This window comes from Macaca mulatta, chromosome 4 (assembly GCF_049350105.2).
Source record: "Macaca mulatta isolate MMU2019108-1 chromosome 4, T2T-MMU8v2.0, whole genome shotgun sequence".
Taxonomy (NCBI): Eukaryota; Metazoa; Chordata; class Mammalia; order Primates; family Cercopithecidae; genus Macaca; species Macaca mulatta.
In genome coordinates, this window is record NC_133409.1 from 150,756,443 (window position 1) to 150,784,346 (window position 27,904).

Genomic DNA, 27,904 nt, shown 5'->3' on the forward strand with positions numbered 1-27,904 from the left:
TCTATTATTCCCCTCTCTCCATCCTCCATAAATAAATAATTTAAATTTTTTGCCTTCATAAATAGTCCCCTCCCTACCTCCAGTCATCCCCCAAGCTCCTCCATGTGCCTGCTCTTCCTCCGTGTGTGGATCTAGGCCCCACCTAGCTGGTGGGACAGACCAACAGCTTTGGGCTGGAAATTCCTAGGCAGGCTTGAAATCCTCAGCCAGACAGACATCCAGGATGGTTCAGGGAGGTGTGGTCCCTGGGATGCCTAGAATTCCTTCTTTGAAAGCTCCGGTGACTTGATCAGGGAAGACTTGAGCTGTTGGAATGGCCAAAGAAGAGGTGGTGGTGACCCCTGAAATGGTCAGAATGGAGGCAGAATGGGGAGAAGGTCTTGAAATCAATTATTTTTTCTTTCTGGAGTTTTCCAAGTTCTACAGAGCGAAGGCTCCAAAGAAGACAGTACTAGGGCTGAGGACTAGGTGGGGGATGCCATCTGTGTGGGTGGATAGCTGGTCTCCCTGGGTGAGCTGGAACGCAGCCCCGTGGTACATCGAGTGCAGCCAGGGTTCCTGCAGCCCTGGATACACCATCTTCTGGGAGCTGAGAAGAGGCACGTGGAAGGGGTACTGGGAGGAGAAGAGCTGGACCTCATGGGCCAGGTAGAGTGGGGTGGGGGTGGCCTTAGGAGAGTAGGCTTTCCCAGAGAAGACCACCTGGGAGTAGACGAAGTAGATGCCACTGGTGGGGACCAGGAGAGAATTGTTGCTCAAGGAGAAACCATCCTGGAGGAAGGCACGGTCCGTGTTCGCTCTCCAGAGCAGTGAGTTCTGCTTGCTGGGGTCTCCTAGGAAGAGCCATAGAGGATGGGGATGGGAGATCAGGGGTCTGAATCAGAGGTCTCAATCCCTGAGGAAGCAGGCACTGAACAGCTGCGTTCCTGGGGGGTGGCAGGGGGAGGCATAGGAGTGCCTGCCTCTGTCTTTTTAGCATGGAGGAAGTTGGCAGAGAGGAGTGGATGCTTGGGTTCCTGAGGCAGGGGTAGGAGAAGAGCTGGGGGGGACATGTCTGGGAGGTCAGGTGGATGTTTACCAATGAGGTGAGCAGCAGGTTTGAGGGTGCTGTGGGCAAGATGCATCTTGGGGTGCTGACGGGCAGTCTGGGCAGCTGAAGGTGTGAGGCCAACACCAGGGAGCCCCTAGGGGAGAACAGAGTTGAGGGGGTCTCTAGGGCTCAAGGTTTGGCTGAGCCACCCCAGCAGCCCCCATTCTCCTGCTGCCTCACCTGGGCCCCAGGCAGCAGGACCAGCAGCAGCCCCAGAAGGAGGAGGTGTAGGGGGGTGCCACGCACCCTTGAGAGGAAGAGACGTTCAGGTGGTGTCATGGGGAGAACCTGCAGAGAAAGAGAGAGAGAGACAGTAAGCGGGGCGGGGCACGCTGCGGAAGACGGACCTCCTGCCCTGGGAGACAGCACCCCCCCACCCCTGAGAGAGAGATCGACAGAGAAGGGGACAAGATGCAGTCAGAGAAACCCCAAGGTGAGCAGAGGGAGGCAGAGAGAGACGGGAAGGGAAGAGAGAGGGATCATGGCAGAAACAGAGAATGTGTGGCAGAGACAATGAGACTGACAGATGGAGAGTCAGAGACAGAGAAGGAAACCAAAACCAAACCCACCAAGGCCCAGGCCCAGGCAGGCCAGGGATCCAGGCAGCAGGTGCAGGAGGGACCGAGGCCCAGGCAGAGGGCAGGACACTGTGGGGTGGTAGTCCAAAGCACGAAGCACGGGCAGCCCAAGGAGATGGGGCAGGAGAGCCTCACCTGCTGTGCGGAGCCCCTGGGCCCGGACGCTCAGGTCCCTTTATAGAGGAAGCGGCAGCGGCAGCGTGGCAGGCGGCGGGCGGGTTCTAGGTCGGGGCTGGGGCCCGGGGAAGCCCCCAGGGCTTAGAAGATGCTGCTGTTTCAGTCAAAGGCAGGAAAGGCTGAGGCCTAGGAGAGAACCACAGGCTGGGGGTTCAGGCGACTGAGTTCTGGGAAAGGGAGTTGGGTCAGGGGAATCGTGGGCTGGGAGGGCCAGGGAGTGGGGTCAGGCCTAGAGTTCCAGAGAAGGGACAGTCAATTCGGAGAGGAGGAGGTTGAGCAGCTGGGGTGTGGGCTGGAGGCCCGGTTCCCTGAAGAGCAGTCATATATATAACATCTCTGCACCCTTGGCTGAGTACAGGCTTCTCTCTTTGCCCATTTCCTTCTCTTGTACCCCTGCCCTTGTCCCAAACAACTCAAGTCATACTTGTTCCAGTATATGGACTTTCCAGCCCATCTGGCAGGTTTCACATCAAGAAGGTTCATTATATATCCTCTTCATCGGGGACATTCTAGCGTTTGCCTCTCGTGCAGGTGAAAATATTAATGGAGCCCCCTTCCACTCTTGAAAATGTCCTAGTTTGGAAGATATATTTTTTGGTCCCCTTACTCAGAGATGATGCTGGACACTCAAGTATGATGATGTCTCATCTCACTCCTGAAGGATGCCCTCCATCTCTTCCTGACCTCAGGTGGCTTCCACAGATCAGATTTATATAACCACAAATAAACACACACTCCAGGATCAATGTGGCAGACACCTTCCAACATTCTCTACAAGGGAAGTTTCAGAATTCCACATGGGTGAGGCTTAAGGGTGGTGACTTAGGGTGGGGTGGGGACAGCTAAGGGACTTGTCCTGAAGCTGCATTTGCAGAGCCAATACATTATTTTAAAATTGTTCCAGGCCTGGTGCAGTGGCTCACGCCTGTAATCCCAGCACTTTGGGAGTCTGAGGCAGGTGGATTACTTGAGGTCAGGAGTTCGAGACCAGCTGGCCAACATGGTAAAACCCCATCTCTAAAAAAAATACAAAAATCAGCCAGGCGTGGTGGTGCGCATCTGTAGTCCCAGCTACTTGGGAGGCTGAGGCTGGAGAACCATTTGAACCCAGGAGATGGAGGCTGCAGTGAGTCAAGATCACACCATTGCACTCCACCCTGGGGGACAGAGCAAGACTGTCTCAAAAAAAAAAAAAAAGTTCCAAAAATGTTTTCCTTTTTATTGATATGTAACTTAAGTATGAGGTGGACACCTCTTAAGTGTACGACTGATGAATTTTTCCATCTGTATGTAGCCATCACCCAGTTCCACGTATTTTCAGGTTCCCAGCAGGTTCCCTCACGCCCCCTCCCTGCTGATACCCTCCAAAGATAACCAACCACTCTCTCTCCTTTGTCATCAGAGATAAGTTCCTCCTGCTTTGGGGCATCATATACATGAAGTCACACAGAATGTACTCATTTCTGTTTGGCCTCTTTCAGTCAGCATTATGTTTGTGAGATTCATCCACGTGGTTTTATGTATCAGTAATATTTTTTTAAAAAATTGCGACATGGGCCGGGCGCGGTGGCTCAAGCCTGTAATCCCAGCACTTTGGGAGGCCGAGACGGGCGGATCACGAGGTCAGGAGATCGAGACCATCCTGGTTAACCCGGTGAAACCCTGTCTCTACTAAAAAATACAAAAAACTAGCCGGGTGAGGTGGCGGGCGCCTGTAGTCCCAGCTACTTGGGAGGCTGAGGCAGGAGAATGGCGTAAACCCAGGAGGCAGAGCTTGCAGTGAGCTGAGATCCGGCCACTGCACTCCAGCCTGGGTGACAGAGCGAGACTCCATCTCAAAAAAAAAAAAAAAAAAAATTGTGATGTGATATTCTGTTGTATCAATATACTCTAATATATTCTGTTGATGGGCATTTGGTTTGTTTCTAGTTTTTGTCGAACACGAAAAATGTTGATATGAACATTCTCATACATGAGCCCATTTTCAGTTAGCTTACAAGTTACAAGGTTTAAAAAAAAAGCAAAGTTTCTAAAGATGACTTTATTCACTTTTCCTAAGTTTGAGATAATACCAACTGGTCACCTCAAATATTATTACTGCTACTGATGTGATTTTACTTGGAGAGTGTTAGAGGGGTTGGAGCTGGGGCTGGTGGCGACCCGGGGTCAAGCCCACTGTTCCATGGGGGCAGACCACTTCTCTCCCCAGGCACAAGGTCCCTGAGGGGTCTTGGCGTAACATGGAGGGACATGGAATTAACATTCTGGGTGTGTATGAGTTATTTCTCCTGTTCTCCTTCTCTACTTGAGGCCGTGTACCTTTGCCTTTTATGCTTTACTAGTCTTAGCTATTATTTCTGTAGGGGCAGAAAGGGGTGATCCCTTCCTGACCCATCATAAGGGTTATGGCCAATACTCCTATAACAAAAGACAGATTAACAAGAGAAAAGCGTAATACATTTATTTAATCAAAGTTTTAGAGGACATGGGAGCCTTCAGAAATGAGGACCGAAGGACCCAGGGAAATCTATTTTTATGCTTAGATTTGACGAAGAATGAACAGCTGTGCAGAAATGTAACTGAACAAAAGGAGTATAATCTAATGGTGATAGACTGGAATTGGGGGGATCCCAGTAAGGCCTGGCCATATTCTTCTCGGTCTCTCTGTACAGCGTTCCTTCCTCCCAGGGATAGGCAGAGCCTCTTCTGGAATGAAGGTCTTATAACCTACTATCAGATGGGGTAGGTCAGAAAACTTCTTTTCCTTTTTTTTTTTTGAGACAGGTTCTTACTCTGTTGCCCAGGCTGAAGTGCAGTGGCACAATCTCTGCTCACTGCAACCTCTGCCTCCCGGGTTCAAGCGATTCTCCTGCCTCAGCCTCCCTAGTAGCTGGAATTACAGGCACTCCATCAAGCCCGTCTAATTTATTTTTGTATTTTTAGTAGAGATGGTGGGGGGGGGTCTCACCATGTTGGCCAGGTTCGTCTCGAACTCCGGACCTCAGGTGATCCGCCTGCCTTGACCTCCCAAAGTGCTGGGATTATGGGCGTAAGCCACTGTGCCCAACCTTCTTTTCATTCTTTTAACCTTATCTCTTGCGTCAGTGTTGGTTTCCCTCTTAGCCCCTGTTCCTTTCTTTTTCTCCGTGTTGCCCTTTCTTTCAGGGTCCTTTTTGCTTCCTGTTGTCTCTTTCTGCTTCTCTAATGGTATGAGCTGATAGACTGAGACCCCAACTGAGCTATATTAAAATATAAAATGGTATTGCAAGACTGGGTGCAGTGGCACACGCCTGTCATCCCAGCACTTTGGGAGGCCAAGGAGAGTGTGAGAGTGGATCACGAGGTCAAGAGATAGAGACAATCCTAGCCAACATGGTGAAACTCCATCACTGCTAAAAATACAAAAAATTAGCCGAGCGTGGTGGCACGTGCCTGTAGTCCTAGCTACTAGGGAGGCTGAGGCAGGAGAACTGCTTGAACCCGGGAAGCAGAGATTGCAGTGAACCAAGATCGCACCACTGCACTCCAGCCTGGGCAACAAAGTGAGACTCCATTTCAAACAAACAAACAAACAAACAACCCAAAAAACAAAACAAAACAAAAAACAAAAAAAAACCCAAAATGGTACTGCAATTAATAGTGAGACACAGAGCGAAATTTAAATTAAAGAGGAAGAAATTTAAATTAAAGGCAAGAAGGAGTGATGGGCAGACGAGAGACAGAGAGGAAGGAAGGGCAAGACTGGGCTGAGGCTGTGTCACGTGCATGTGAGATATGCTGAAGGATGCTCCTTGAGATGAGCCAATCTTGGTTTCAATCTCAGTTTCGGAGGTTGTATGAAATTTGGTTTCTTTCTTGGGCAGGCCAGCAGTTGGTTTGGGACTTTCCCTGGGTGGGAGAGCTGATGACTGGAGTCTTGTGCCCCAAACTCAGGGAAATACAGTCTTTATAGTGGTCTTTGTGGAGAAACTAGTGAAATCTCTGAAGCCTCCAAATGAGACTGAAATGACATTAGCTTCAAACTTGAACTTAGCCTCAAAACCTAAATTGGGATTTAATACCAACATCAACCCTAACCCAAATTTAACCTCAACCCAAATCACAACTCAGACTCAACCCCAACTGTAACCCTAACCTCAAATCTAAACACATTCCAATTAATAACCCCCTAAATAAAACTCCTCTACCCCAACCCAACCCTGTTTCTAGGGCTGATCTTGAAACCAGTTTACCACCACTCCTAACACTAAACTTAAATCTGACTCTAAATGTAAATCCAATCTGAGCCACAACCTAAAGTTGAACTTTATCCTGCTTTATGAATTATTCATCCATTCCTCCATTTAGTGGTATCTGAGTGCCTACCACATGCTGGGCATTGTTCTAAGGCAGGAGGGACACAGAGGCAAAGGGATCAGAGAAGGCACCTGCGGAGCTTGTATTCCAGTGAGGCCAGACGGAAAAGAAAGAAACTGAAGAAGAAATTGGTACATAGTGCTATGAGAAAATAAGACAGGCTGGCGTCATTAGAGTGGCAGGGAGCTACTTTTAAACACAGCAGTCAGCAAAATCCGCTTCAAGTGATTGGGTGGCACTGGAGCTGAGACCCAAATGACAAAAAATATTGACCAGGTAAAAGTTTGGGAGCAAAGCATTCCAGGTAAAGGGAGCAGCTACTGCAAATGCTGGAAGGCGGAACCAAGCTGGGGGTGTTGGAGACAAACAGGCGGCCAGTGTGGCTGGAGCAGAGAGGCTGGGAGAGGGGTGGGAGATGAGGTCAGAGAGGAGGCCAGGGGCCAGGTCATGCAGGGCCATGCAAGGAGGGTAAAGCCTCTAGATTTCATCCAGCCACAGGAAGCCTTTAAAGGTTGTCAGTGTGTGTGTTGCAGGGGAGAGAGATAGAGAAGAGAGAGGTGAGCAGAGGTGATTGGATTTTTTTTTTTTTTTTTTTTTTTGACATGGTGTCTTGCTCTATGGCCTAGGCCGGAGTGCAGTGGCACCATCATAGCCCACTGCAACCTATCATGGGCTCAAGTCATCCTTTCACCTCAGTTTCCCAAGTATCTAGGACTATAGGTGTGTGCCACTGTGCCTGGCTGATTTAAAAAATTTTTTTAAATTTTTGTAGAGACAGGGTCTCACTATGCTGTTTAGACTGGTCTCGAACTCCTGGTTTCCAAGTGATCTGCCCATCTCAGCTTCCCAAAGTGTTTTTTTGTTGTTGTTGTTTGTTTGTTTGAGAGGGGGTTTCGCTCTTTTTGCCCAGGTTGGAGTCCAATGGCTGATCTCAGCTCACTGCAACCTCTGCCTCCTAGGTTCAAGTGATTCTCCTGCTTCAGCCTCCCAAGCAGCTGGGATTACAGGTGCACGCCACCATGCCTGGCTAATTTTTTGTATTTAGTAGAGATGGGCTTTCACCATGTTAGTCAGGCTGGTCTCGAACTCCTGACCTCAGGTAATCCACCTGCCTCAGCCTCTCAAAGTGTTGGGATTACAGTTGTGAGCCACTATGCTGGGCCAGTCTCCCAAAGTTTTGAGATTACAGGCATGAGTCACCACACCGGCCCTGGAATTTTTTTCTTTCTTTTTTTTGGAAATGGAGTCTCACTCTGTTGCCCAGGCTGGAGTACAATGGTGCAATCTCAGCTCACCACAACCTCCACTGCCTGGGTTCAAACGATTCTCCTGTCTCAGCCTCCTGAGTAGCTGGGATTATAGGTGCATGCCACCATGCCTGGCTAATTTTTGTACTTTTAGTAGAGAAAGTACACCATCTTGGCCAGGCTGACCTCAGGTGATCCACCTGCCTCGGCCTCCCAAAGTGCTGGGATTGCAGGCGTGAGACACCACGCCCAGCCTTTTTTTTTTTTTTAAAGACAGAGTCTCACTCTGTCGCCCAGGCTGGAGAGCAGTAGCACAATCTCGGCTCGCTGCAACCTCTGCCTCCCAGGTTCAAGTGATCCGCCTATCTCAGTCTCCCAAGTAGGTGGGATTATAGGTGCATGCCACCATGCCTGGCTAATTTTTGTACTTTTAGTAGAGAAAGTACACCATCTTGGCCAGGCTGGTCTTGAACTCCTGACCTCAAGTGATCCGCCTGCCTCAGCCTCCCAAAGTGCTGGAATTACAGACATGTGCCACTGCACCCAGCCTGTTTTTTTTTTTTTTTTTTTTTTTTTTTTGGAGATGGAGTCTCACTTTTTTTTGTCCAGGTTGGAGTACAGTGGCACCATCATAGGTCACTGCAGCCTTGAACTCTTGGCCTCAGGCAATCTTTGTACCTTAGCCTCCCAAAGTGTTGGGATTACAGGCATGTGCCACTGAGCCTGGCCTGGACTTTTTTTTTTTTTGAGATAGAGTCTTGCTCGGTTGCCCAAGCTGGAGTGCTATGGCGTGATCTTGGCTCACTGCAACTTCTACCTCCCAGGTTCAAGTGATTCTCCTGCCTTGGCCCCCTGAGTAGCTGGGATTACAGGCATGCACCACCATGCCTAGCTAATTTTGGTATTTTTAGTAGAGATGGGGTTTTATCATGTTGGGCAGGCTGGTCTCGAACTCCTGACCTTGTGATCCACCCGCCTCGGCCTCCCAAAGTGCTGGGATTATAGGCATAGCCAACGTGCCCGGCCTGGACTTGTTTTTAAAAGATCGCTGTGGCTCCTGTGATTAGGCTGGCTGGTAGGAGACAGGTGGCAGTGGCATTAATGGTGAAGAGAAAATAGTGGCAGCCATGGACATGGAGAGAAGTAGACAAATTTGGGATATATTATACATTCCAAGGGTAGAATCGACAGGACTAGATGATGGATTGATGGGTGGGAGATGTAGAGACTGGGAGAGAAGCAGGATTCTGATGGATGGAAAAACTAAAAACTTCTATTTTGGGTGTGGTTAAGTGTAAGTCTATTAGACACGCAAGTAGAGATGTCACTTGGCAGATAAACATCTGGATTTCAGGGCAAGGTCCAAGCTAGATAAAGAAACCTAGGCATGGTCAGCATGAAGATGGTGTTTAAAGCCATGGAACTTCTCTTGGGCATCCCTATAAGACCCCTTTGAGACACTTGTTTCCCCTCACAATGGATGCAGTGCATCTTCCCTTCTGAATTCCAGAAGCAACAACCTCCTGCTCCCAGAAGCTAAACTCTCCAGACTTAGTCTTCTGAATTCCCACTGGGATTTCACCTCCCTGGATTCAATTCCCGACTCCACAAGGACCCTTCTACCAATCCACTTCACAATATATGGTGGAACTCCTCACAGTTTCAAATCTTGTCTTCTATGTTTGAAAGTGTTTTCCTCTGGGCATTTTGAAACCTGGCTTTCCCCTAATGATGCTAGTCCTCTCTGTGGTGAAGGTTGCTCTTTCTTCAACCTCCATCACTAGAGGAATGAAGGTAGAAGAGAGGAGTTATTATTTTCTCTCCCCTGGACCATTGGCAACCTCCTCCTCCTCTCCCAAAGCATGTGCCTTTTGCATTGGCCATGCTCTTCCTGTCTTCACAGCACAATCTTATCCATCAAAATCTTGGTTATGCTCTTAACAACTTGTATAACTAGCTTAGTCTTTCTCCACATCTTATCCCTACCACCATCCTTGTTTGTTTGCTTTTTGAGACAAGGTGTTGCTCTGTCACCCAGGCTGGAGTTCAGTGGCATGCTCTTGGCTCACTGCAGCCTCGACCTCCTGGGCTCAAGTGATCCTCCCATGTCAGCCTCCTGAGTAGCTAGGACTACAGGCGCACGCCACCATGCCCGGCCTGGCCTTTTTTTTTTTTTTTTTTTTTTTTTTTTGCAGAGACAGGGTTTTGCTATGTTGCCTAGGCTGGTCTTTAACTCCTGAGCTCAAGCGATCCACCTCCCTTGGCCTCCCAAAGTGCTGGGATTACAGGCATGACCCACCACACCCGGCCTCCTACCATCATCTTTAGTGACTTCAAAAGTCACAAAGATCGGCTGGGCACGGTGGCTCACACTTGTAATTCCAGCATTTTGGGAGGCCGAGGCAAGCAGATCACAAGGTCAGGAGATCGAGACCATCCTGACTAACAAGGTGAAACCCTGTCTCTACTAAAAATACAAAAACAAAATTAGCTGGGCGTGGTGGCAGGTGCCTGTAGTCTCAGCTACTTGGGAGGCTGAGGTGAGAGAATGGCATGAACCCGGGAGGCGGAGCTTGCAGTAAGCCAAGATCGCACCACTGCACTGGGTGACAGATCGAGACTCCGTCTCAGAGGAAAAAAAATAAAAATAAAAAAAGCTACACAGATCAGATGAGTCTTACAATCTGGCCTCTCAATTCTCCAAGTTTGTCAAATCTACTGGTTTTACAGTCTCTTCCCTCCTCCATTTTAGCCACCCAGGAGTAAGGTTGTACCTTAAACTCCAGCAACACTTGGAAGAATTATGCCTTCAAGATCTTGATCTCTGAATTACCCTTCTCATCACAACCACTCACTTTTCACATCTCCCATTCTCTGCCTCCCCTTGTATCAGTTCTTTATTCTTACCAAGACTTCCGGCTGCTTCTGCTTTCCTGGTTTTGCTTGTTGATTTAACATATACTGCATGGTCAACAATATCAAATCCACTTTGTCTGCATTTTAGAATCTCTTACCACTAGGCACCGAAGCTCATGCCTGTAATCCCAGCACTTTGGGAGGCCAAGGCAGGTGGATCACCTGAGGTCAGGAGTTCGAGACCAGCCTGGCCAATGTGGTGAAACCCCATCTCTACTAAAAATACAAAAATTAGCTGGGTGTGGTGGTGGGCAACTGTAATCCCAGCTACTCAGGAGGCTGAGGGAGGAGAATCGCTTGAACCTGGGAGGTGGAGGTTGCAGTGCACCAAGGTTGAGCCATTGCACTTCAGCCTGGGCAACAAGAGTGAAACTCCGTCTCAAAAATTGACTTGGGTAAACTAAGTGGTCTCATTCTTGGGGCTTTGTCTTAGGCTGCCAAGCACTGCAGTAGACAGCTGAGTCACCATGAGGCCTATAACTAATCCTGGCCAGCTAATCTGAGAGTCATCAGTGTTTCTGGACACAACTTTTACTCATTCTTTGTTGACTCCCCATCATACTCCTGTGCGTGATGTTCTAAATCTCCGTGCCTCTGATGCCCTTCACTCTCATCTATTAACATTTCATTGAGCTTAAGGCCATCCAGTGTGGATCTCACTTCCCTCTCTTCCCTTCATTTTGTTATTTATATTTAATCTTTCCTTACATATTGACTCACAGTACTTTTTCTTGTTTCCAAGGCTGATCCTTTCATCTATACTCTATTCCACTTCCTCTATCTTTACTACATTCTCTCCCCACTTTTTACTTAGGTTTTCACTCTCTCTCTTGTTTGTTTGTTTTTGGGATAGTCTTGCTCTGTTGCCCAAGCTGGAGTGCAGTGGCATGATCTTGGCTCACTGCAACCTCTACCTCCTGAGTTCAAGTGATTCTCCTGCCTCAGCCTCCTGAGTAGCTGGAGTTACAGGCGTGTGCCACCACGCGCAGCTAATTTTTGTATTTTTAGTAGAGACAGCATTTCACCATGTTGGCTAGGTTGGTCTTGAACTCCTGATATCTATGGTCCGCCCACCTTGGCCTCCCAAAGTGCTGGGATTACAAGTGTGAGCCACCACACCTGGATTTTTTTTTTTTTTTTTTTTTTTGAGACTGAGTCTCACTCTGTCACGCAGGCTGGAGTGCAGTGGTGTGATCTCAGCTCACTGCAACCTCTGCCTCCTGGGTTCAAGTGATTCTCCCACCTCAGCGAATAGCTGGGACCGCAGGCATGTACCACCACGTCTGGCTAATTTTTGTATCTTTTGTAGAGACGGGGTTTTGCCATGTTGGCCAGGCTAGTCTTGAACCCCTGGCCTCAAGTGATCCGCCCACCTTGGCCTCCCACAGTGCTGGGATTACAGGTGTGAGTCACTGCACCTGGCCTATCTTTGTCTCTTTAAGCATCTTCATTTTACATTCAATTTTATTTCTTGAAAATAAACAACAAAAAAGATCCTTCCTTGAAATCTTTCTCCCTCAAATGTCCAGTCCATCATCTCACCTTCCCTTTTCGTGTGATGTCTCAAAAGACTAGCCCCTTAACGAACCACTTTTTCAGGAACTGGTAAAATTTCCCTCATCTGTGGGTAGAACTAAGAGATGATTCTCAGTTATTTTGTGTTCACCATTCTGACTTTGTGCCCACCACCTCCTTTTCCTCACCTCCCACTCATTCCTCAACCTATGTAAAGTGATTTCTGCTCCTCTATTAAATGGAAACGGTTTTCTCAAAATTTGTAATCGTCTAGTTCCCGAACCCAACAATTTTTTCAACCCTCATTTACTAGACCTCTTTGAAGCCTCAGACATGGCTGCCCTGTCTCTGCTTGGCATCCCCCGCCCCCACGCCCTACTTTTCTGACTGCTCCCAACCTCTCCTTTATTGGTTCTCTTCCTTCGATCATGCTCAGGGCTCTTCTGGTCACTCTGCCCCTTCCCTTGAAGATCCTGTCCACTCAAAGGCTCAGCCTCTACTGGGAAGGGAATGATGCCCAAATCTATTCCTCCAGACCCAACTTCTCTTGGGCTCCAGACCTGCTTTCTGGAAATCTCCACCTGAGAGTCATGCTGGTACCTCAAATCTTCTTTGAGCACTTTATTACCCTAAGCAGGCATACCTATACATTATAACTATAATGTATAGTTATTTGTATATTGTCTCATTAGATTGCAAGTTCTATGAAGGAAATGACTTTATTATTTATACCTATTGTCAAGCAGTGCCTTGCTCCTAACAGGTGCTTAAAATTTTTTTTTTTTTTTTGGATACAGTCTTGCTCTGTCACCCCAACTGGAGAACAGAGGTGTGATCTCAGTTCACTGCAACCTCGCTTCCCGGGTTCAAGAGATTCTTGTGCCTCAGCCACCTGAGTAGCTGGGATTACAGGCACCCACCACCAGGCCCAGTTAATTTTTATATTTTTAGTAGAGACGGGGTTTCACCATGTTGGCCAGGCTGGTCTTGAACTCCTCGCTTTAAGTGATCCTCCCGAAGTGCTCCCACCTTTGCCTCCCAAAGTGCTGGGATTATAGAAGCGAGGTGCCTGACCACCACCACCCACCTTTTGGACAGACATTGAGAGGATTTGTGGTGTTAGGAAAAGGGCTGCTTAACACACAGTAGGTATTCATTCACAAGATGATGACCGTTTTCTTACTTGTCTGTACTCCTGCAGCACTCTCCTGTTCTCCCTCTTTCTCATCACCTGGACCACTGCCCACGGGATGAAGTCCAATCTCTGACCTTGACTTTCTGTGGTCCTTTCTTCATCACACGTTCCCTCACACCTGTGCTTCTTTTACCTCAGGATGCTCCTTTCCCGGAACATACTGCATTTTCTGACTTGTCAGGCTCTGTTCAAGACATGTTATTTGCCTATGGAAACTTTCCATCCACCTCCACCTAGCGAACCCGTTCATTAGAGCAAGTTCAATGCTGTCTCCTCAGAGGCTCCCTGGAGGCTTTCAGATGGACTTCATCTCCCCCTTTCTGTAAACATCTTAAACTTTACTCACCATGCCTTGAATCAGTTAATTAGGTATGGGTCTGCCTCCCCACTAGATTGTAAGCTTGAAGCAGGGTTTAAATTGATCTTTGGGCTACATAATGCTCAGGTGACCTACACGGAACAGAGTCTCTCCCAGTTCCTTTTCCTAACTTAACCCAAACCTGTCCCAACCTGAGTCCTCAAACTGACCCTCTCCAATCCCATTATTCTTTTCTAGGCCTATTCCTCCAATTGATTCCCAGTGCATCCTCCACTGAGACTCAACTCCTGGTGCCAGCTCGAGAGAGCAGAGATACACTTCCACCTACCCACTGTTTCATGGCAGGCACTGAGTCACCCCTTGGGAATCCCGGGCCCCCCCGCCCCTGCCCCCCATGCTGGACAGGATGCCTGCTGCCTGCCCCAAGGGGTCAGAGGAAGCCAGGGCCTCTAGGGCTCAGTATTTTTATCAGCCTAGGAAACAAGAGACACAGAAGCGGAAACCATGTGGTCAGAGAAAGTGAACAGCCCTTATCTCAGGGGAACCCCCACCAAGGCTGGGGGCCAGACACCAGGTAGGGTCGTTGAAAAGACTGTGATCCGGTGGGCCCAGGTTTCAGGGCTTATTTTGCTTTGGTTTTATGTAACTCATGCAGAAGGGGAAATGATGTGCTTAAAAACCAGTAAGAAATCTCCTGGGTGGAGGAGCAAATTTGGTCACCAGTTTTCTGCAATTTACCTCTCAACCCCCAGCTTAGGGACCATAACCCCAACTCCCCCCAAGGCCAAACCTGGGCTCTTTGCATGCCACTTCCGAAAAGCTCCAGCCTGTGAGAGGAACCGGACGCCAGGGTCACACACAGCTTGAAGTCTCTTCTCTGAATCACAGCAGCTTCCTCTCACAGGATCTTTCTCACCAGCCCCTCCCCCTCCTGCACCCTGAACATCTGCCTGGTCCTTCAGAGGCCTTGGGTCTCTTCCGAACTTCAGGCTCTCTGTCTTCTTCAAGGATCTCGTGCTCACCCATGTTCCCATGTTCCCATGTTCCCAGAGGTTTGCCCTCCCTGTCCTCTACTGACTTCCACTTCCACTCCTGGGATTCTCCTGTAGAGACCTGGGCTCATAAACCTGAAAAATAAGTTTCTGATGGATAAGATGCTCTGGTGTAACTATGCAGATGGTGCACTCACCAGCACATGCCTGTACTCTCCTTGCAGCCCTGTCCTTTCTTTTTGCCGAGTTCCCAGTTGTGTCCTGGGCGATGGTAGTGGGGTCTGGTCTGTCATTTCCTATCTTGGTTTCCAGGGAGCCCCCCTCTCTCCTCCGTGGGAATCCCAGACTCTCCCTCTACCCCTCAGGACTTCAACTACTGATTCTTGGAAAAGGAAATGTTTATAGGGAAGGCCATGCCTGGGCTGCCCAGAGATGAACTCAGGTTTAGGATGGGGCAGAAGCTGAATGGCAGAGATGAAGATTGGGGCCCTGGAGGAAGAGAGATACAACTGACAAGCTAGAGGGCAGAGACGATGGAGCCAGCGGCATGGCTGGCCTTGGGTGTGGAGCTCCAGTTGCCCAAGAACAGACAACCCAGGTTACATAATTTTGCTCTTTCCACCTCCTTCCTCTGCTCCTAATTTTAGCAACTGAAATTCCACTCCCCCACAGGGCTCTTCCTCCAGCCATTCTGCTTGTATTCCCCATCCTCCCCCAGCCTCCTCATGGCCCCCCAGCCCCGGCTGCCCCCAACTCGCTCATTCAGTGACTCAGCAAAGGGAAAGCCCTGTGTTGGGGGAAGGGGGTGTTAAGTGGGGAGGAGGATGTGGTTCAGCTTGGGGAGCCAGGGAGGGGAGGGAAACTGGTTTTGTTCCCCTTTTTGCCTCTGTTCGCATCTATTTCTCCAGCCACAGACTGCAGGGTGGACAAGACTCCGGTGTGGGGAGCGCAGTGAGGCTGCATGGCAAACTGGGCCTTCTTAGGGCTGAACTGTGGGGGCATGCAGAGGCTTCTTGCCTCCAGCCGAGAGCCCGCGTTAGCGTGTGTGTGTGTTGCAGGTGTGTGGGAGCTGTGGGTTTCAGCAGGCGGGGCGGGAAAGGAGATGTCATGGGTGATGAAAACCACAGCAATGGAAAAAGACAGAGGAGACACTGGGAGTGAGATGTGGAACCAGGTCTTATTAGGAAACGGCAGAGTCAAAGAGCAGTGGTGGCGGCCCGCACTCCCCACCCCCACTTGTTACAAGTTTCACTCCCACCCATATCCTCTGCTGAGCAGCACCTGGCTCTTCCTTGTGGTCCCCATCCTTTCCCTTACCCTTCCTTCTGCCTCATCCTGAGGCTGCAGCCCCGAAGTTTCTTGCTTCTTCCCTAGGGTCACTTGAGGGCCTCTGCATGGCGATTCAGGGCCTGAGAAAGGGCTGTCACCGCTCCCATCACACGGCCCAGCTCCCAGGTCTCAATCTGGCTTCGGAATCGCTGCAGGAAGCGGTCAGGGTGCCAGCGGACCTGCTGGACCCTCAAGTACCTCCTCAGAGCCCCCTGTTCCTCCAAAGGGGGGCCCCTGGCCACCAGGGCTGCAGCCATGGCCTCTGGGTCCCCTCCCCCAGGGCAGGGCCAGGGCACATCACCAAATCGCCAGAGGCTGCCCCTCCCCGCTCCTCTGGGGTGCTCTGCCCTGGGCCCAGCCCTGGCTGGCTTGGGTTCTCGGTCCCCTAGAGCCTCCTGCGCCCTCCTGGCTCGGCTCTCACGCAGTTCTTCCTCCTTGACCCGGGCTCGCTCTCTGAAGAGCCGCTGCTCCTCCTCCTGCTGTCGCCAGCTCTGACTGGAGCCCTCAGCCCGTGGGGGTCGACAGGATCCCTCTGCTTCTCGCTGCTGCTGCTGGCACTTCTGGGCATGTTCCCGGGCCAGGCGATCTGACCAGGCTGAGAAGGACTCAGGTTCCTGGGTCTCATGGGAGGCATCACCTGTTTGGGAGGGTGGCATGGGGGTAGTTGGAGAGAGGCTGTGAGAAGGTGATGGACCCCAAGAGGCAGGGAAACACAGAGAAGGAGGCAGAGGAGCCTAGTGTGATGCATTCATGCAGATGGAAAGCGGCCAGCAGGGAAGGGCAGCTGTGGATAGCAGTGGACTTCTCACCTTCAAACCTCCCCATGACTTCCTGCCACTCGTCCTCCAGCTCACCCTGGAGCTTCTGCCTCCATTCCCGTTCCTTGGAGGCATCATCTTCTTCCTCCTCTTCAGCAGAATCCCAGGGGGGTCCCCAGCCCAAAATTTGGCCAGGGGTTTCCCCATCCTTATTCTTTATTCCCATGGCAGAGGGACAGCGGCTTAGCAGCGGGAGGAAGAAATCGGTGTAGGCTGTTGGTGGGAGAGCAGGGAGCAGAAGTTAGCTGGGACTCCCAATCCTCGGCAGAGCTGCCATCTTGAATCCTGCTGGTCACTCACTCCCTTGGTCTTAAAGCAATGGAAGGGTGGCCCACATGTATGCCTCCTGGGTATTAGGAAATAACCATCACTGATAAATACAGACTGATAGTTTACCACATGCATGATAAGTATAGTAGTTTAAAATATTCTTGGCTGGGCGCGGTGGCTCACGCCAGTAATCCCAGCACTTTGGGAGGCTGAGGTGGGCAGATTACGAGGTCAGGATATCAAGACTATCCTGGCTAACACAGTGAATCCCATCTCTACTAAAAAATACAAAAAATTAGCCAGGTGTGGTGGTGGGCACCTGTAGTCCCAGCTACTCGGGAGGCTGAGGCAGGAGAATGGCGTGAATCTGGGAGGTGGAGCTTGCAGTGAGCTGAGATCACACCACTGCACTCCAGCCTGGGGGACAGAGCGAGACTCTGTCTCAAAAAAAAAAAAAAAAAAAAAATTCTCACTTGTGTCTCTACAAACTATTTCAGTGTCCCAGAAGTTCTACCATGCCAACTGACATTTTCTGACCTGCCTCCAGCCACCAAGGCAGTGCCAAAATTCTTTGACTATGCATTCCACTTTTCACTTAAAAATACTGTCACTATATAAATCCCTTATTTTCTCATCTGAAACCATATATATGAGACTGGGAAAATATCTGAACGTCCTACTCTGGGCCATTAATAATACACAAATATGTAATACTTATCTTTTATTATCACTTATCAATAAACTGAGTAAAATAAATGTTTTCAGGGGAATTTCTCTCAGTCAGCCTTACCAGGGGATGATGGGAGAGGGGTGGGGAGGTGAACCGGCAACAAGTATGAGCCACAGAATGTGGCCGCAGCAGAGCAAGTTCTTTCCAAATGACTGCTGACCTAGGGCGGGGAAAAGGAGTGGAGTGTGACAGAGGGTCTCACCCACGGGCTGAGAGAAAACAGGAGAGGAATCGACGTTCCTGAACTCCCCTTTTCTTCAGTCCCAACCTTGTTGCATCTGGCCCAAGGTTAGCTTAGTGCCATGCTACTTCCTTCACTGCCAACCCAGGCACCCTGGCCAGGCCCACCTACTGTGGCCGCCAACCAACTCTTTCACCTGGGGGATAGAAGAAGGGGAGGGAGGCAGCCATCCTTCCTGTGGACCTACTTTCTTTCCCCGGGGTAAGAGGAAATGGACTAGCAGTCCTTAAATCTTTATTCGGTAGTGCTGGAAAGTACTGTTTACCTGGCAGAAAGCTGGAATAGGGGAAGGCAAGGCCAGGAAGGCAAGAAGACAGAACGGCCCAGCTGTGGCTGGTCAAGGCCCACCATCCCTACCCAAATCACATCAGGGTGAGGGGAGAGTGGGGGCACTTCTCCCTAGTGCTGCTGTGACCTGTCACAGACCCTCTCAACTTATCCCACCCAGGGAGTACCTGGTTCTGTCTTTCATTCACATGTTCCCCACCTGAGCTCACTGCAGGTGTGAGTGTAGTGGCTGCTCAGGCTTGCATGGGAGGTTTACATTCATAGGTTTCAAGGAGTAGGACCTCCAACTATAAAAACATAATATTAAACAGCCACTACAACTGAGGCATGTGTTTGAAAACAGCTGGCTACAAAACCGTAGAGAGGATCAGATCTGGCTGGGCATGGTGGCTCACACCTGTAATCCCAGCACTTTGGGAGGCTGAGGGAGGTGGATCACAAGGTCAGGAGTTCAAGATCAGCCTGGCCAAGATGGTGAAACCCCATCTTTACTTAAAAAAAAAAAAAATATATATATACACACACACACACACACACACAGATATATATATATATATTAGCCACGCGTGGCGGCCAGTGCCTGTAATCCCAGCTACTCGGGAGGCTGAGGCAGAGAATTGCTTGAACCTGGGAGGCAGCGGTTGCAGTGAGCTGAGATTGTGCCACTGCACTCCAGCCTGGGCGACAGGGTGAGACTCTGTCTCAGAAAAAAAAAAATAAATAAATACAAAATAAAAAATAAAATAAATTAATTAATTTAATTAAATAAATAAAAAAAAAAAAGAAGCAGAGAGGATCAGATCCTAACTGTCTAAAACAAGAGGCCAAATCCTATGGTTGGGAAAAAAAAAAGGCTGGGTGTGGTGGCTCATGGCCTGTAATGCCAGCACTTTGGAGGCCGAGGCGGGTGGATCACCTGAGGTCAGGAATTCCAGACCAGCCTGGCCAACATGGTGAAACCCCGTCTCTACTAAAAATACAAAAATTAACCAGGCGTGGTAGCATGTGCCTGTAATCCCAGCTACTTGGGAGGCTGAGTCAGGAGAATCACTTGAACCTGGAAGGCAGAGGTTGCAGTGAGCTGAGATTGTGCTATTGCACTCCAACCTGGGCAACAGAGGGAGATTCCGTCTCAAAAAAAAAAAAAAAGAAAAAAAAGAAAAAAAATAGACTGGCAAAAAATATGTAAAAATTCTAGCCTATGGGTGGTGGGGCTGTAGGTGGCTTATCCCCCATTTTTATTTGACATTTTAATGTGAAAGGGATATAATTAAGTTGAAATTTTCTTTTTAAAGAAGGAAGAACACATTCGATGACTATTAACAGCATACTGTGATCCCTTCCAGTCCTGTCTTGGTGTACATAAAAGCATACATATGACACATATGTAACCATACTACAAATATTGCTTGGCAACTTGCTTCTTTAACATCTCATTTATATTTTTTCCACAGGAATATATACAGTCTACCTCATACTTTTTGATGACTGTATAGTGTTCCACTGTGTGTACAAAGCAAATCTCCTTACCCCAATATCGATAGACTTGTTTCCAAAAATGTTCAGCCTCATGAGTATCTTTGTTGACTCGTTACAGTCTTTCTGGGTGGGTAGATTTTCATAAGTGGAATTTCTGAGTCAAAGACATGTGCAATTTTGCCAAACTGCTCTCAATAAGTTTGTGCCAGAATACAAGGGTGCCTGTGTCTTCCTTTACCAAAATTGAGTATCATCAACCCTTTTAATTTTGCCAGTTGGATAAATTAAAAAAATATTTTATTAATGATATTCGTTTCTTTTTCATGTCTTTTGGCTATCTGTATTTTTTTTGTGAATGAATTGCTCATATTCTTTATCTACTTTTTCTTTGGAAATTACACATATTGATATGAGGGTTCTGTACACTGTATGTGTTATACATATTGCAAACATTTTCTTCTGTCTTTAAAAAAACTTTATATTTTTGAGACAAGGTCTCGCCCTGTTGCCCAGGCTGCAGTGCAGTGGCATGATCTTGCTCACTGCAAACTCTGCCCCACCTGGGCTCAAGCAATCCTCCCGCCTCAGCCTCCTGAGTAACTGGGACTACAGGACTACAGCCACGTACCACCATGCCTGGCTAATTTTGTATTTTTTGTAGAGACCAGGTCTCACTGTGTTGTCCAGGCTGGTCTTGAACTTCTGGCTCAAGTGATCTGCCTAGATCTGGCTCAAGTGACCCGCACCCAGCCTAAAATTTTCATGTAGTTAAATCTGCATCAATATATTATTTTCTGACTTTTTATTTCATTTCACTCTTAGGAAGGCTCTATTTTAAGATTATAAAACATTCTCTGCATTTTCTTCTACTACTTTAAATGTACACTTATTTTTATTTTTAGAAATTAAAAAACTTGGCCGGGCGCAGTGGCTCACGCCTGTAATCCCAGCACTTTGGGAGCCTGAGGTGGGTGGATCATGAGGTCAGGAGTTCAAGACCAGTGTGGCCAAGATGGTGAAACCCCGTCTCTACTAAAAATACAAAAATTAGCCTCACATGGTGGCAGATGCCTGTAATCCCAGCTACTCGGGAGGCTGAGGCAGGAGAATCACTTGAACCCAGGAGGTGGAGGTTGTAGCAAGCTGAGATTGTGCCATTGCACTCCAGCCTGGGTGACATAGCAAGACTCTGTCTTGGGGAGAAAAAAAAAAATAGTTCACCCTTCTCCAGTATTAAAAATGCCCCCTTTAGGCCGGGCGCGGTGGCTCACGCCTGTAATCCCAGCACTTTGGGAGCCCGAGGTGGGCGGATCATGAGGTCAGGAGTTCGAGATTAGCCTGGCCAATATAGTGAAACCCTGTTTCTACTAAAAATACAAAAAATTAGCCGGGTGTGGTGGCAGGCGCCTGTAATCCCAGCTACTCGGGAGGCTGAGGCAGGAGAATGGCTTAAATCCAGGAGGTGGAGGTTGCAGTGAGCCGAGATCACACTACTGCACTCCAGTCTGGGCAACAGAATGAGACTCCATCCCCCCACACCCCCCCCCAAAAAAAAGAAATGCCCCCTTTATAGCGATTTACCAGATCAACCGCTCCCAATGCTCTTTAATACGCTGGAGTTTCATACTAAGAAAAATAAACATAAAAAACATTTTGGCCAGGCACGGTCGCTTACACCTGTAATCCCAACACTTTGGGAGGCTGAGGTGGGTGGATCACAAGGTCAAGAGATCAAGACCATCCTGGCTAACACGGTGAAACCCCGTGTCTACTAAAAATACAAAAATTAGCTGGGTGTGGTGGCAGGTCCCAGCTACTTGGGAAGCTGAGGCAGGAGAATCTCTTGAACCTGGGAGGAAGAGGTTGCAGTGAGCTGAGATTGTGCCACTGCACTCCAGTCTGGGCAACAGGCCAAGACTCTTTTTCAAACAAAACAAAACAAAAAACAAAAACAAAACCAAAAAACCTTCTGTGGGATGAGAATGGTGGCTCATGCCTATAATCTCAACATTTTGGTAAGCTGAGGTGGGCAGATCGCTGGAGGTCAGGAGTTCGAGACCAGCCTGGCCAATATGTTGAAACCCCCCCATCTTGGCCGGGTGTGGTGGCTCACGCCTGTAATCCCAGCACTTTGGGAGGCTGAGGCAGGCGGATCACGAGGTCAGGAGATCGAGACCATCCTGGCTAACACGGTGAAACCCCGTCTCTACTAAAAATACAAAAAATTAGCCGGGCGTGGTGGCGGGCGCCTGTAGTCCCAGCTACTTGGGAGGCTGAGGCAGAATGGCGTGAACCTGGGAGGCGGAGCTTGCAATGAGCCAATATCGCGCCGCCACTGCACTCCAGCCTGGGCAACAGAGCGAAACTTTGTCTCGAGAAAAAAAAAAGAAACCCCTTCTCTACTAAAAATACAAAAATTGGGTTGGGCATGGTGGCTCACACCTGTAATTCCAGCACTTTGGGAGGCCGAGGCAGGTGGATCACCTGAGGTCAGGAGTTCGAGACCAGTCTGGCCAACATGTTGAAACCTCGTCTCTATTAAAAATACAAAAATTAGCCAGGCGTGGTGGCAGGCTCCTGTAGTCCTGGCTACTCAGGAGACTGAGGAAGGAGAATCACTTGAACCCGGGAGGTGGAGGCTGCAGTGAGTCAAGATACTGCCACTACACTCCAGCCTGGGGGACAGAGGGAGACTCCGTCTCAAAAATAAATAAATAAAAATAAAAAAATTAATAAATAAAAACAAAAAAATTAGCTGGGCATGGTGGTGTGTGCCTGTAATCTCAGCTACTTGGGAGGCTGAGGCAGGAGAATTGCTTGAACCCAGGAAGCAGAGGCTGTAGTGAGCCGAGATCGTGCCACTGCACTCCAGCCTGGGTGACAGAGCAAGACTCTGTCTCAAAAAAAAAAGGAAGCTGGAAGCCGAATGAGATGGGTCTTTCAACCAAGGAGTTAGAAGGCCATCTGGTGGCAGGGCTGGCAGGGGACCAGGAGTAAATAAGGCCAGAGAGGACACCAGGGTTTGGGAGTGAAGGCACTGAGCTTGGGTTCCCCTCTGGAAGACAATGACCTGAAAGATGTGAGATTTCAGACAAGTTCCCGAACCTTCTGGGCTCTGCTTTCCTCATCTGTAAATGGGATATCAGTCTTACCAGCTTCTTAAAATTCAATACAATAGAGTTGGGCATGGTGGCTCATGCCTCTAGTCCCGGCACTTTGGGAAGCTGAGGTTGGCAGACTGCTTGAACTCAGGAGTTGGAGAACAGCCTGAATAACATAGCAAAACAGTCTCTACCAAAAATACAAAAAATTAGCTGGGCATGGTGGTGTGTGCTTGTAGTTCCAGCTACTAGGGAGGCTGAGGTGGGAGGACTGCTTGAGCTCACGAGGTAGAGGCTGCAGTGAGCCAAGATTGCACCACTGCACTCCAGCCTGGGAGACAGAATGAGATCCTGCCTCAAAACGAACAAACAAACAATAAAGGAAATCCCTACCATACTATCAGGGGCATTTTGGCTGAGCGTGGTGGCTCACGCCTGTAATCCCAGCACTTTGGGAGGCTGAGGCTGGCGGGTCACCTGAGGTTGGGAGTTTGAGACCAGACTGACCAACATAGAGAAACACTATCTCGGCCGGGCGCGGTGGCTCAAGCCTGTAATCCCAGCACTTTGGGAGGCCGAGACGGGCGGATCACGAGGTCAGGAGATCGAGACCATCCTGGCTAACACGGTGAAACCCCGTCTCTATTAAGAAATACAAAAAACTAGCCGGGCGAGGTGGCGGGCGCCTGTAGTCCCAGCTACTCGGGAGGCTGAGGCTGGAGAATGGCGTAAACCCGGGAGGCGGAGCTTGCAGTAAGCTGAGATCCGGCCACTGCACTCCAGCCTGGGTGACAGAGCGAGACTCCGTCTCAAAAAAAAAAAAAAAAAAAAAAAAAAAAAGAAACACTATCTCTACTAAAAATACAAAATTAGCTGGGCGTGATGGCAAATGCCTGTAATCCCAGCTACTCGGGAGGCTGAGGCAGGAGAATCTCTTGAACCCAGGAAGCAGAGGTTGTGGTGGGCTGAAATTACGCCATTGCACTCTAGCCTGGGCAACAAGAATGAAACTCCGTCTCAAAACAAAACAAAACAAAACAAAGCAAAACTCCCATTTTTGTGAGGCAAATTGGGCTCACAGAGGTAAGCTGCATGTCCCTGTCGATGGCAGAGCTGGGGTCTGGATGCAGGTCTGCCTCGGGGTAATCTGCTCTTTTGCCTTCCAGGGTCCTGCCTCTTACAATATGAGCTGTCAAGTTAGATGCCTACACTTGGTAAATCTACTCTGTTTTAAGTAAAAATAACAAGAAGAAACAAATCTGAATATGCTAGCCTATCTCAGGTACGTTAAAGGACATTTTTAAATAGGGGGGTTTTTGACCATTTGGGGGAGGTTTTGTGGGAGGGGCCTTCTGTCTATACTTGAGCTGGGGGATGTTAGGGTTGTTCATCGGATCTAGAGGTTTTCCTCTAATGGTCTTACTCCAGAAGGAAATCTCTAGATGGGGAAAGAAGGTTTCACCTTTTATTCTAATAAGCAGGGCTCTACTTATAAAGAGCTGCTTCCACCACTATTTTTTTCCTTTTTTTTTTGAGACAGAGTCTCACTGTCACCCAGGCTGGAATGCAGTCGTGTGATCTCGGCTCACCACAACTCTGCCTCCCGGGTTCAAGTAATTCTCCTGCCTCAGCCTCCCAAGTAGCTGAGACTACAGATGTGCACCACCATGCCTGGCTAATTTTTATATTTTTAGTACAGACAGGCGTTTCACTACGTTGGCCAGGCTGGTCTCGAACTCCTGACCTCGTGATCTGCTTTCCTCGACCTCCCAAAGTGCTGGGATTACACGCGTGAGCCACTGTGCCCAGCCTCCACCCTATTACAATATCACCAGGTTCCCCATGTGAATCCTTCAAGTGCCAAAAGTTTTGCAGAATTCAAATGATTTTGGGACTTGATAGGGCTGACCTAAAAGTATACTCACTGTATATTAGGTAGCCCAGGAGGGCCTGGGTAGCCCCAAGAACCAAACACATGAGTGTTTCTGCAGGGAAATGTATGAATATTGACATCAGTAGGATAAAAATAAATCATAGATAAGTCTTACTTTAGTTCAGATTAGTTTTCTGTCACCAAATGAATTTTGGTGGCAGCCTGATGAAAAATGTTCGGTTCTCAGAGTGTTTTTGAGTTTAGAATTGTGGGTAAGGGAGTATGGACCTGCTGATAACAAAAACAGGAACAAGGCTAGGCGTGGTGGCTCAAGCCTGTAATCCCAGCACTTTGAGAGGCTGAGGTTGGTGGATCACCTGAGGTCAGGCGTTCGAGACCGGCCTGTCCAATGTGGCGAAAACCCATCTCTACTAAAAATATAAAAATTAGCCGGACGTGGTGGCACACGCCTGTAATCCCAGCTACTTGGGAGGCTGAGGCATGAGAATCACTTGAATCAGGGAGGAAGAGACTGCAGTGAGCCAGGATCGCACCACTGCATTCTAGCCTGGGCAAGACAGAAACTCCATAAAAAACAAACAAACAAACAAACCAGGAACAACAATCGCCAGCATCTACCAAGTGCTTATTGTGTGTGCCAGGTACTCTAATTATGTACTATGTCAATTGCTTCTCCAAACATATATAGCACAACATGGGTACTTTGAACATGGGCACAATCAAGGTACAATGCTATAATGTCTAACACAGGACAATGTAGCTGTTAAAAGCATGGACACTCTATCTAGTCCATCTGGGTTATAATCTCTGCTCTACCAGTGAATAACTGTAACTTTGGCAAATGACTTATCTATGCCCTGTTTCCTTAGCTGGGAAATGGGGTATAATATCAGTACTCACCTCCTAAGATTGTTGTGAGGATCAAATGTGTTACTTTATGAGAAATGCCTGGCACATAGCAAAGGTTGTTATTATTTTAATATTTACACATCGGCAAACTAAGCCTCAAGTAACCTGTCCAAGAATAGGTAGCTATGAAGTGTGGAGCTGGGATTTGGAGCTGGGGTTTGAATCCAGGCAGTCTAACTCCAGAACCTACCTTCTATGCTACTTTTTGGCTACAAGCAAACAATCCGTCAAGAAACAAAGTAGGGGCCGGGCATGGTGGCTCCCGCTTGTAAACTCAGCACTTTGGGAGGCCCAGGCGGGCGGATCACAAGGTCAGGAGATCGGGACCATCCCCGCTAACATGGTGAAACCCCGTCTCTACTAAAAATACAAAAAATTAGCCGGGTGTGGCGGCGGGCGCCTGTAGTCCCAGCTACTTGGGAGGCTGAGGCAGGAGAATGGCGTGAACCCGGAAGGCGGAGCTTGCAGTGAGCCGAGACTGCGCCACTGCACTCCGGCCTGGGCAACAGGGCGAGACTCCGTCTCAAAAAAAAAAAAAAAGAAAGAAAGAAAAAAAAAGAAACAAAGTAGCTACTAAACAGATGTGAAATTTGAAGACCAGTTGCTGTTTGGGGAATGTTGGGTTCTTCAGACAATGGTAGCTCAGGAATGTAAAGGCACAAATGACAGCCATATGCCAACTTGGTTAAATCCTTCCCTAGGTCCTGATGACAAAATAAGTAGCTTAATTCTCAACTATTGGTTGGCTTTCATTTCAGGTCTGGTCAGCTGCTTATGACCTTGTTCCCCACTGAGCAGACTCACCATCTGGGCCTTGGCGAGCAGCAGCATGCAGTGCCGTGTCCCCATGGCGGTCCTGGTGGGCAGGGTCAGCCCCGAGCCGAAGCAGCAGGCACAGGGCTGGGGCATCATGGCGGGCACAGGCCCGGTGCAGTGGTGGGGGCTGCCCAGCATCTACATCGAGGCCTGGGTGTCGCTGGAGGAGGGCCTGGGCCCGGACCAGCCGTCCTGCAGACAAGTAACGACGGAAGCGACGTTCTCGGCGTTGGCGGCGGGAAGTGGAGGCCATGGAACTCTTGGGCTGAGGAAGGAAAAAAGGCAGCAGTCAGGACTTCAGCCTTGGCTGGTCCTTCTCTCTCCATCTCTGACATCCCCTGTTGTTTCTCCCTTTGGTTCCCTTTTTTTCTAATATCTTCAACAAGAGATGAGGCCTATCCTAACCCTTATCCTTTATCAGATGATAGATTTGAATAAAAAAATTTTTTTTGAGGGGGGTGATGGATCAGAGATTTAATTTTTTTAATGTAAAATTCGAGAAAAGGGTAAATAATTGGTTTAAGGCTCAGGAGCCCAGGTAAATTTTTAATTTTTAACAAAGAACTTTTAAAAAACCCAACAGGGCCGGATGGGGAAAATTTTTATCAGCAGAAATCTGAGTTTTAAAAAGTCACAGATAATCTCCAATAATGATCTAGAAATTCAATATCATGTACCCGGCAGACAGATGTGGAGGCTTCTTCCTCTGGAACCTGGGGGGAGGGGTTACTCATCAGACCTGCCCCCGCCCCCCCAAGTACCCCCAGAGCTGTAGGCCCAAGGCCTGTGTTTAAGAAGCTCGGAGACTGGAGGCGGGAAGGGCGGAGACACTCCGGGCTGGAGGAAATGGCGCAAGCAGAGTCGCAGGTGGAGGGCGGAAGTGAACTGTGAGGGGTGTTACCGGATGTCGTTCCGCCCCGACAGAGTGGTTCTTGGCCACATCTCCCGGGGGAAACTAGGGAACTTAAGTTAAGGGTCCGTCTGAAACCAGAAGACTGGACTAGAGGCGAGGAAAAGGAGAGGAGAGGGGAGGGGAGGGGAGGGGAGGAGAGAGGAGAGAGAAAAGAGAGTTATTTGGAGGTTTTTTCCCGCCTCCTCTAACTTGGCAGAGAGAGGAGATGGTTCAGTGATGGACGAAAAGATGAGAAGAGAGAGAAAACGGGAGATAAAGATAGGATAAAAATCACATTAAACATGGAAAACAAAAACAAAAACCACAGTGGGCCAATTACAGGGACAGATCAAAAAAGAGAAAAAATACACACAAAAGACAGAAGAAGACTATCGTAGGATAGGGCAAGTGAGATGCAGAAATTTGTACTTGAGAATTATGTAGAAAAAGATGGAGATGTTAACAACGGGAGGCGGGGAGGGGGCGGGGTGGTGGAGAGCGAGAGAAAGGGAGAGAGTTAGTTTAGAATTAAGCCCAGAATGCTCTTTTCCCAACACAGGTTGCATGATGACATCCTTACCTTTTCACCCCATTCACAACCCTTTATGCTTCCTCTGATACCACCAATCAAGTTCTCCTTCTCCCACCAATCAAGTTCTCCTTCTCCCACCCCAGTACTCCCCCGTCTCCGCCCCTGCCTCATCCCTAGACCTTTCCGACTGGGATGACTAATCTGTTATAAACCCACAGCT

General features: G+C 48.8%; 2 protein-coding genes and 2 long non-coding RNA genes across 13 annotated transcripts; 2 read left to right on the forward strand and 2 right to left on the reverse strand.

Moving 5' to 3' along the window:
• Window positions 1-276: 276 nt before the first annotated feature.
• On the reverse strand, window positions 277-1,971 carry LTA (lymphotoxin alpha). 3 transcript variants are annotated; one of them, XM_015135926.3, is made up of 4 exons: window positions 1,804-1,971; window positions 1,271-1,378; window positions 1,079-1,184; window positions 277-833 (listed from the first exon to the last, which is right to left on the reverse strand). In XM_015135926.3, the coding sequence occupies exons 2-4, from the start codon at window positions 1,367-1,369 to the stop codon at window positions 421-423; spliced, it is 618 nt and encodes a 205-aa protein (XP_014991412.1). In that variant the 5' UTR covers window positions 1,370-1,378; window positions 1,804-1,971; the 3' UTR covers window positions 277-420. The 3 variants fall into 3 exon arrangements, with proteins under 3 accessions (XP_014991412.1, XP_014991411.1, NP_001040613.1); XM_015135925.3 differs by having other exon boundaries at window positions 1,660-1,862; NM_001047148.1 differs by lacking the exon at window positions 1,804-1,971 and having other exon boundaries at window positions 421-833; window positions 1,271-1,369.
• On the forward strand, window positions 1,386-26,340 carry LOC100427033 (uncharacterized). The gene is made up of 3 exons (XR_001444198.3): window positions 1,386-1,523; window positions 23,808-23,923; window positions 26,203-26,340. It is a non-coding gene; the product is annotated as an uncharacterized LOC100427033 (long non-coding RNA).
• Window positions 9,610-12,158, forward strand: LOC144340473 (uncharacterized). The gene is made up of 2 exons (XR_013416622.1): window positions 9,610-10,517; window positions 11,767-12,158. It is a non-coding gene; the product is annotated as an uncharacterized LOC144340473 (long non-coding RNA).
• On the reverse strand, window positions 15,544-27,896 carry NFKBIL1 (NFKB inhibitor like 1). 8 transcript variants are annotated; one of them, XM_077998854.1, is made up of 5 exons: window positions 27,733-27,878; window positions 26,249-26,525; window positions 17,593-17,692; window positions 16,569-16,745; window positions 15,544-16,351 (listed from the first exon to the last, which is right to left on the reverse strand). In XM_077998854.1, the coding sequence occupies exons 2-5, from the start codon at window positions 26,396-26,398 to the stop codon at window positions 15,762-15,764; spliced, it is 1,017 nt and encodes a 338-aa protein (XP_077854980.1). In that variant the 5' UTR covers window positions 26,399-26,525; window positions 27,733-27,878; the 3' UTR covers window positions 15,544-15,761. The 8 variants fall into 8 exon arrangements, with proteins under 8 accessions (XP_077854980.1, XP_028702661.2, XP_077854979.1 ...); XM_028846828.2 differs by having other exon boundaries at window positions 16,524-16,745; XM_077998853.1 differs by lacking the exon at window positions 27,733-27,878 and adding an exon at window positions 26,938-27,089.
• Between the last annotated feature and the right edge of the window lie 8 nt (window positions 27,897-27,904).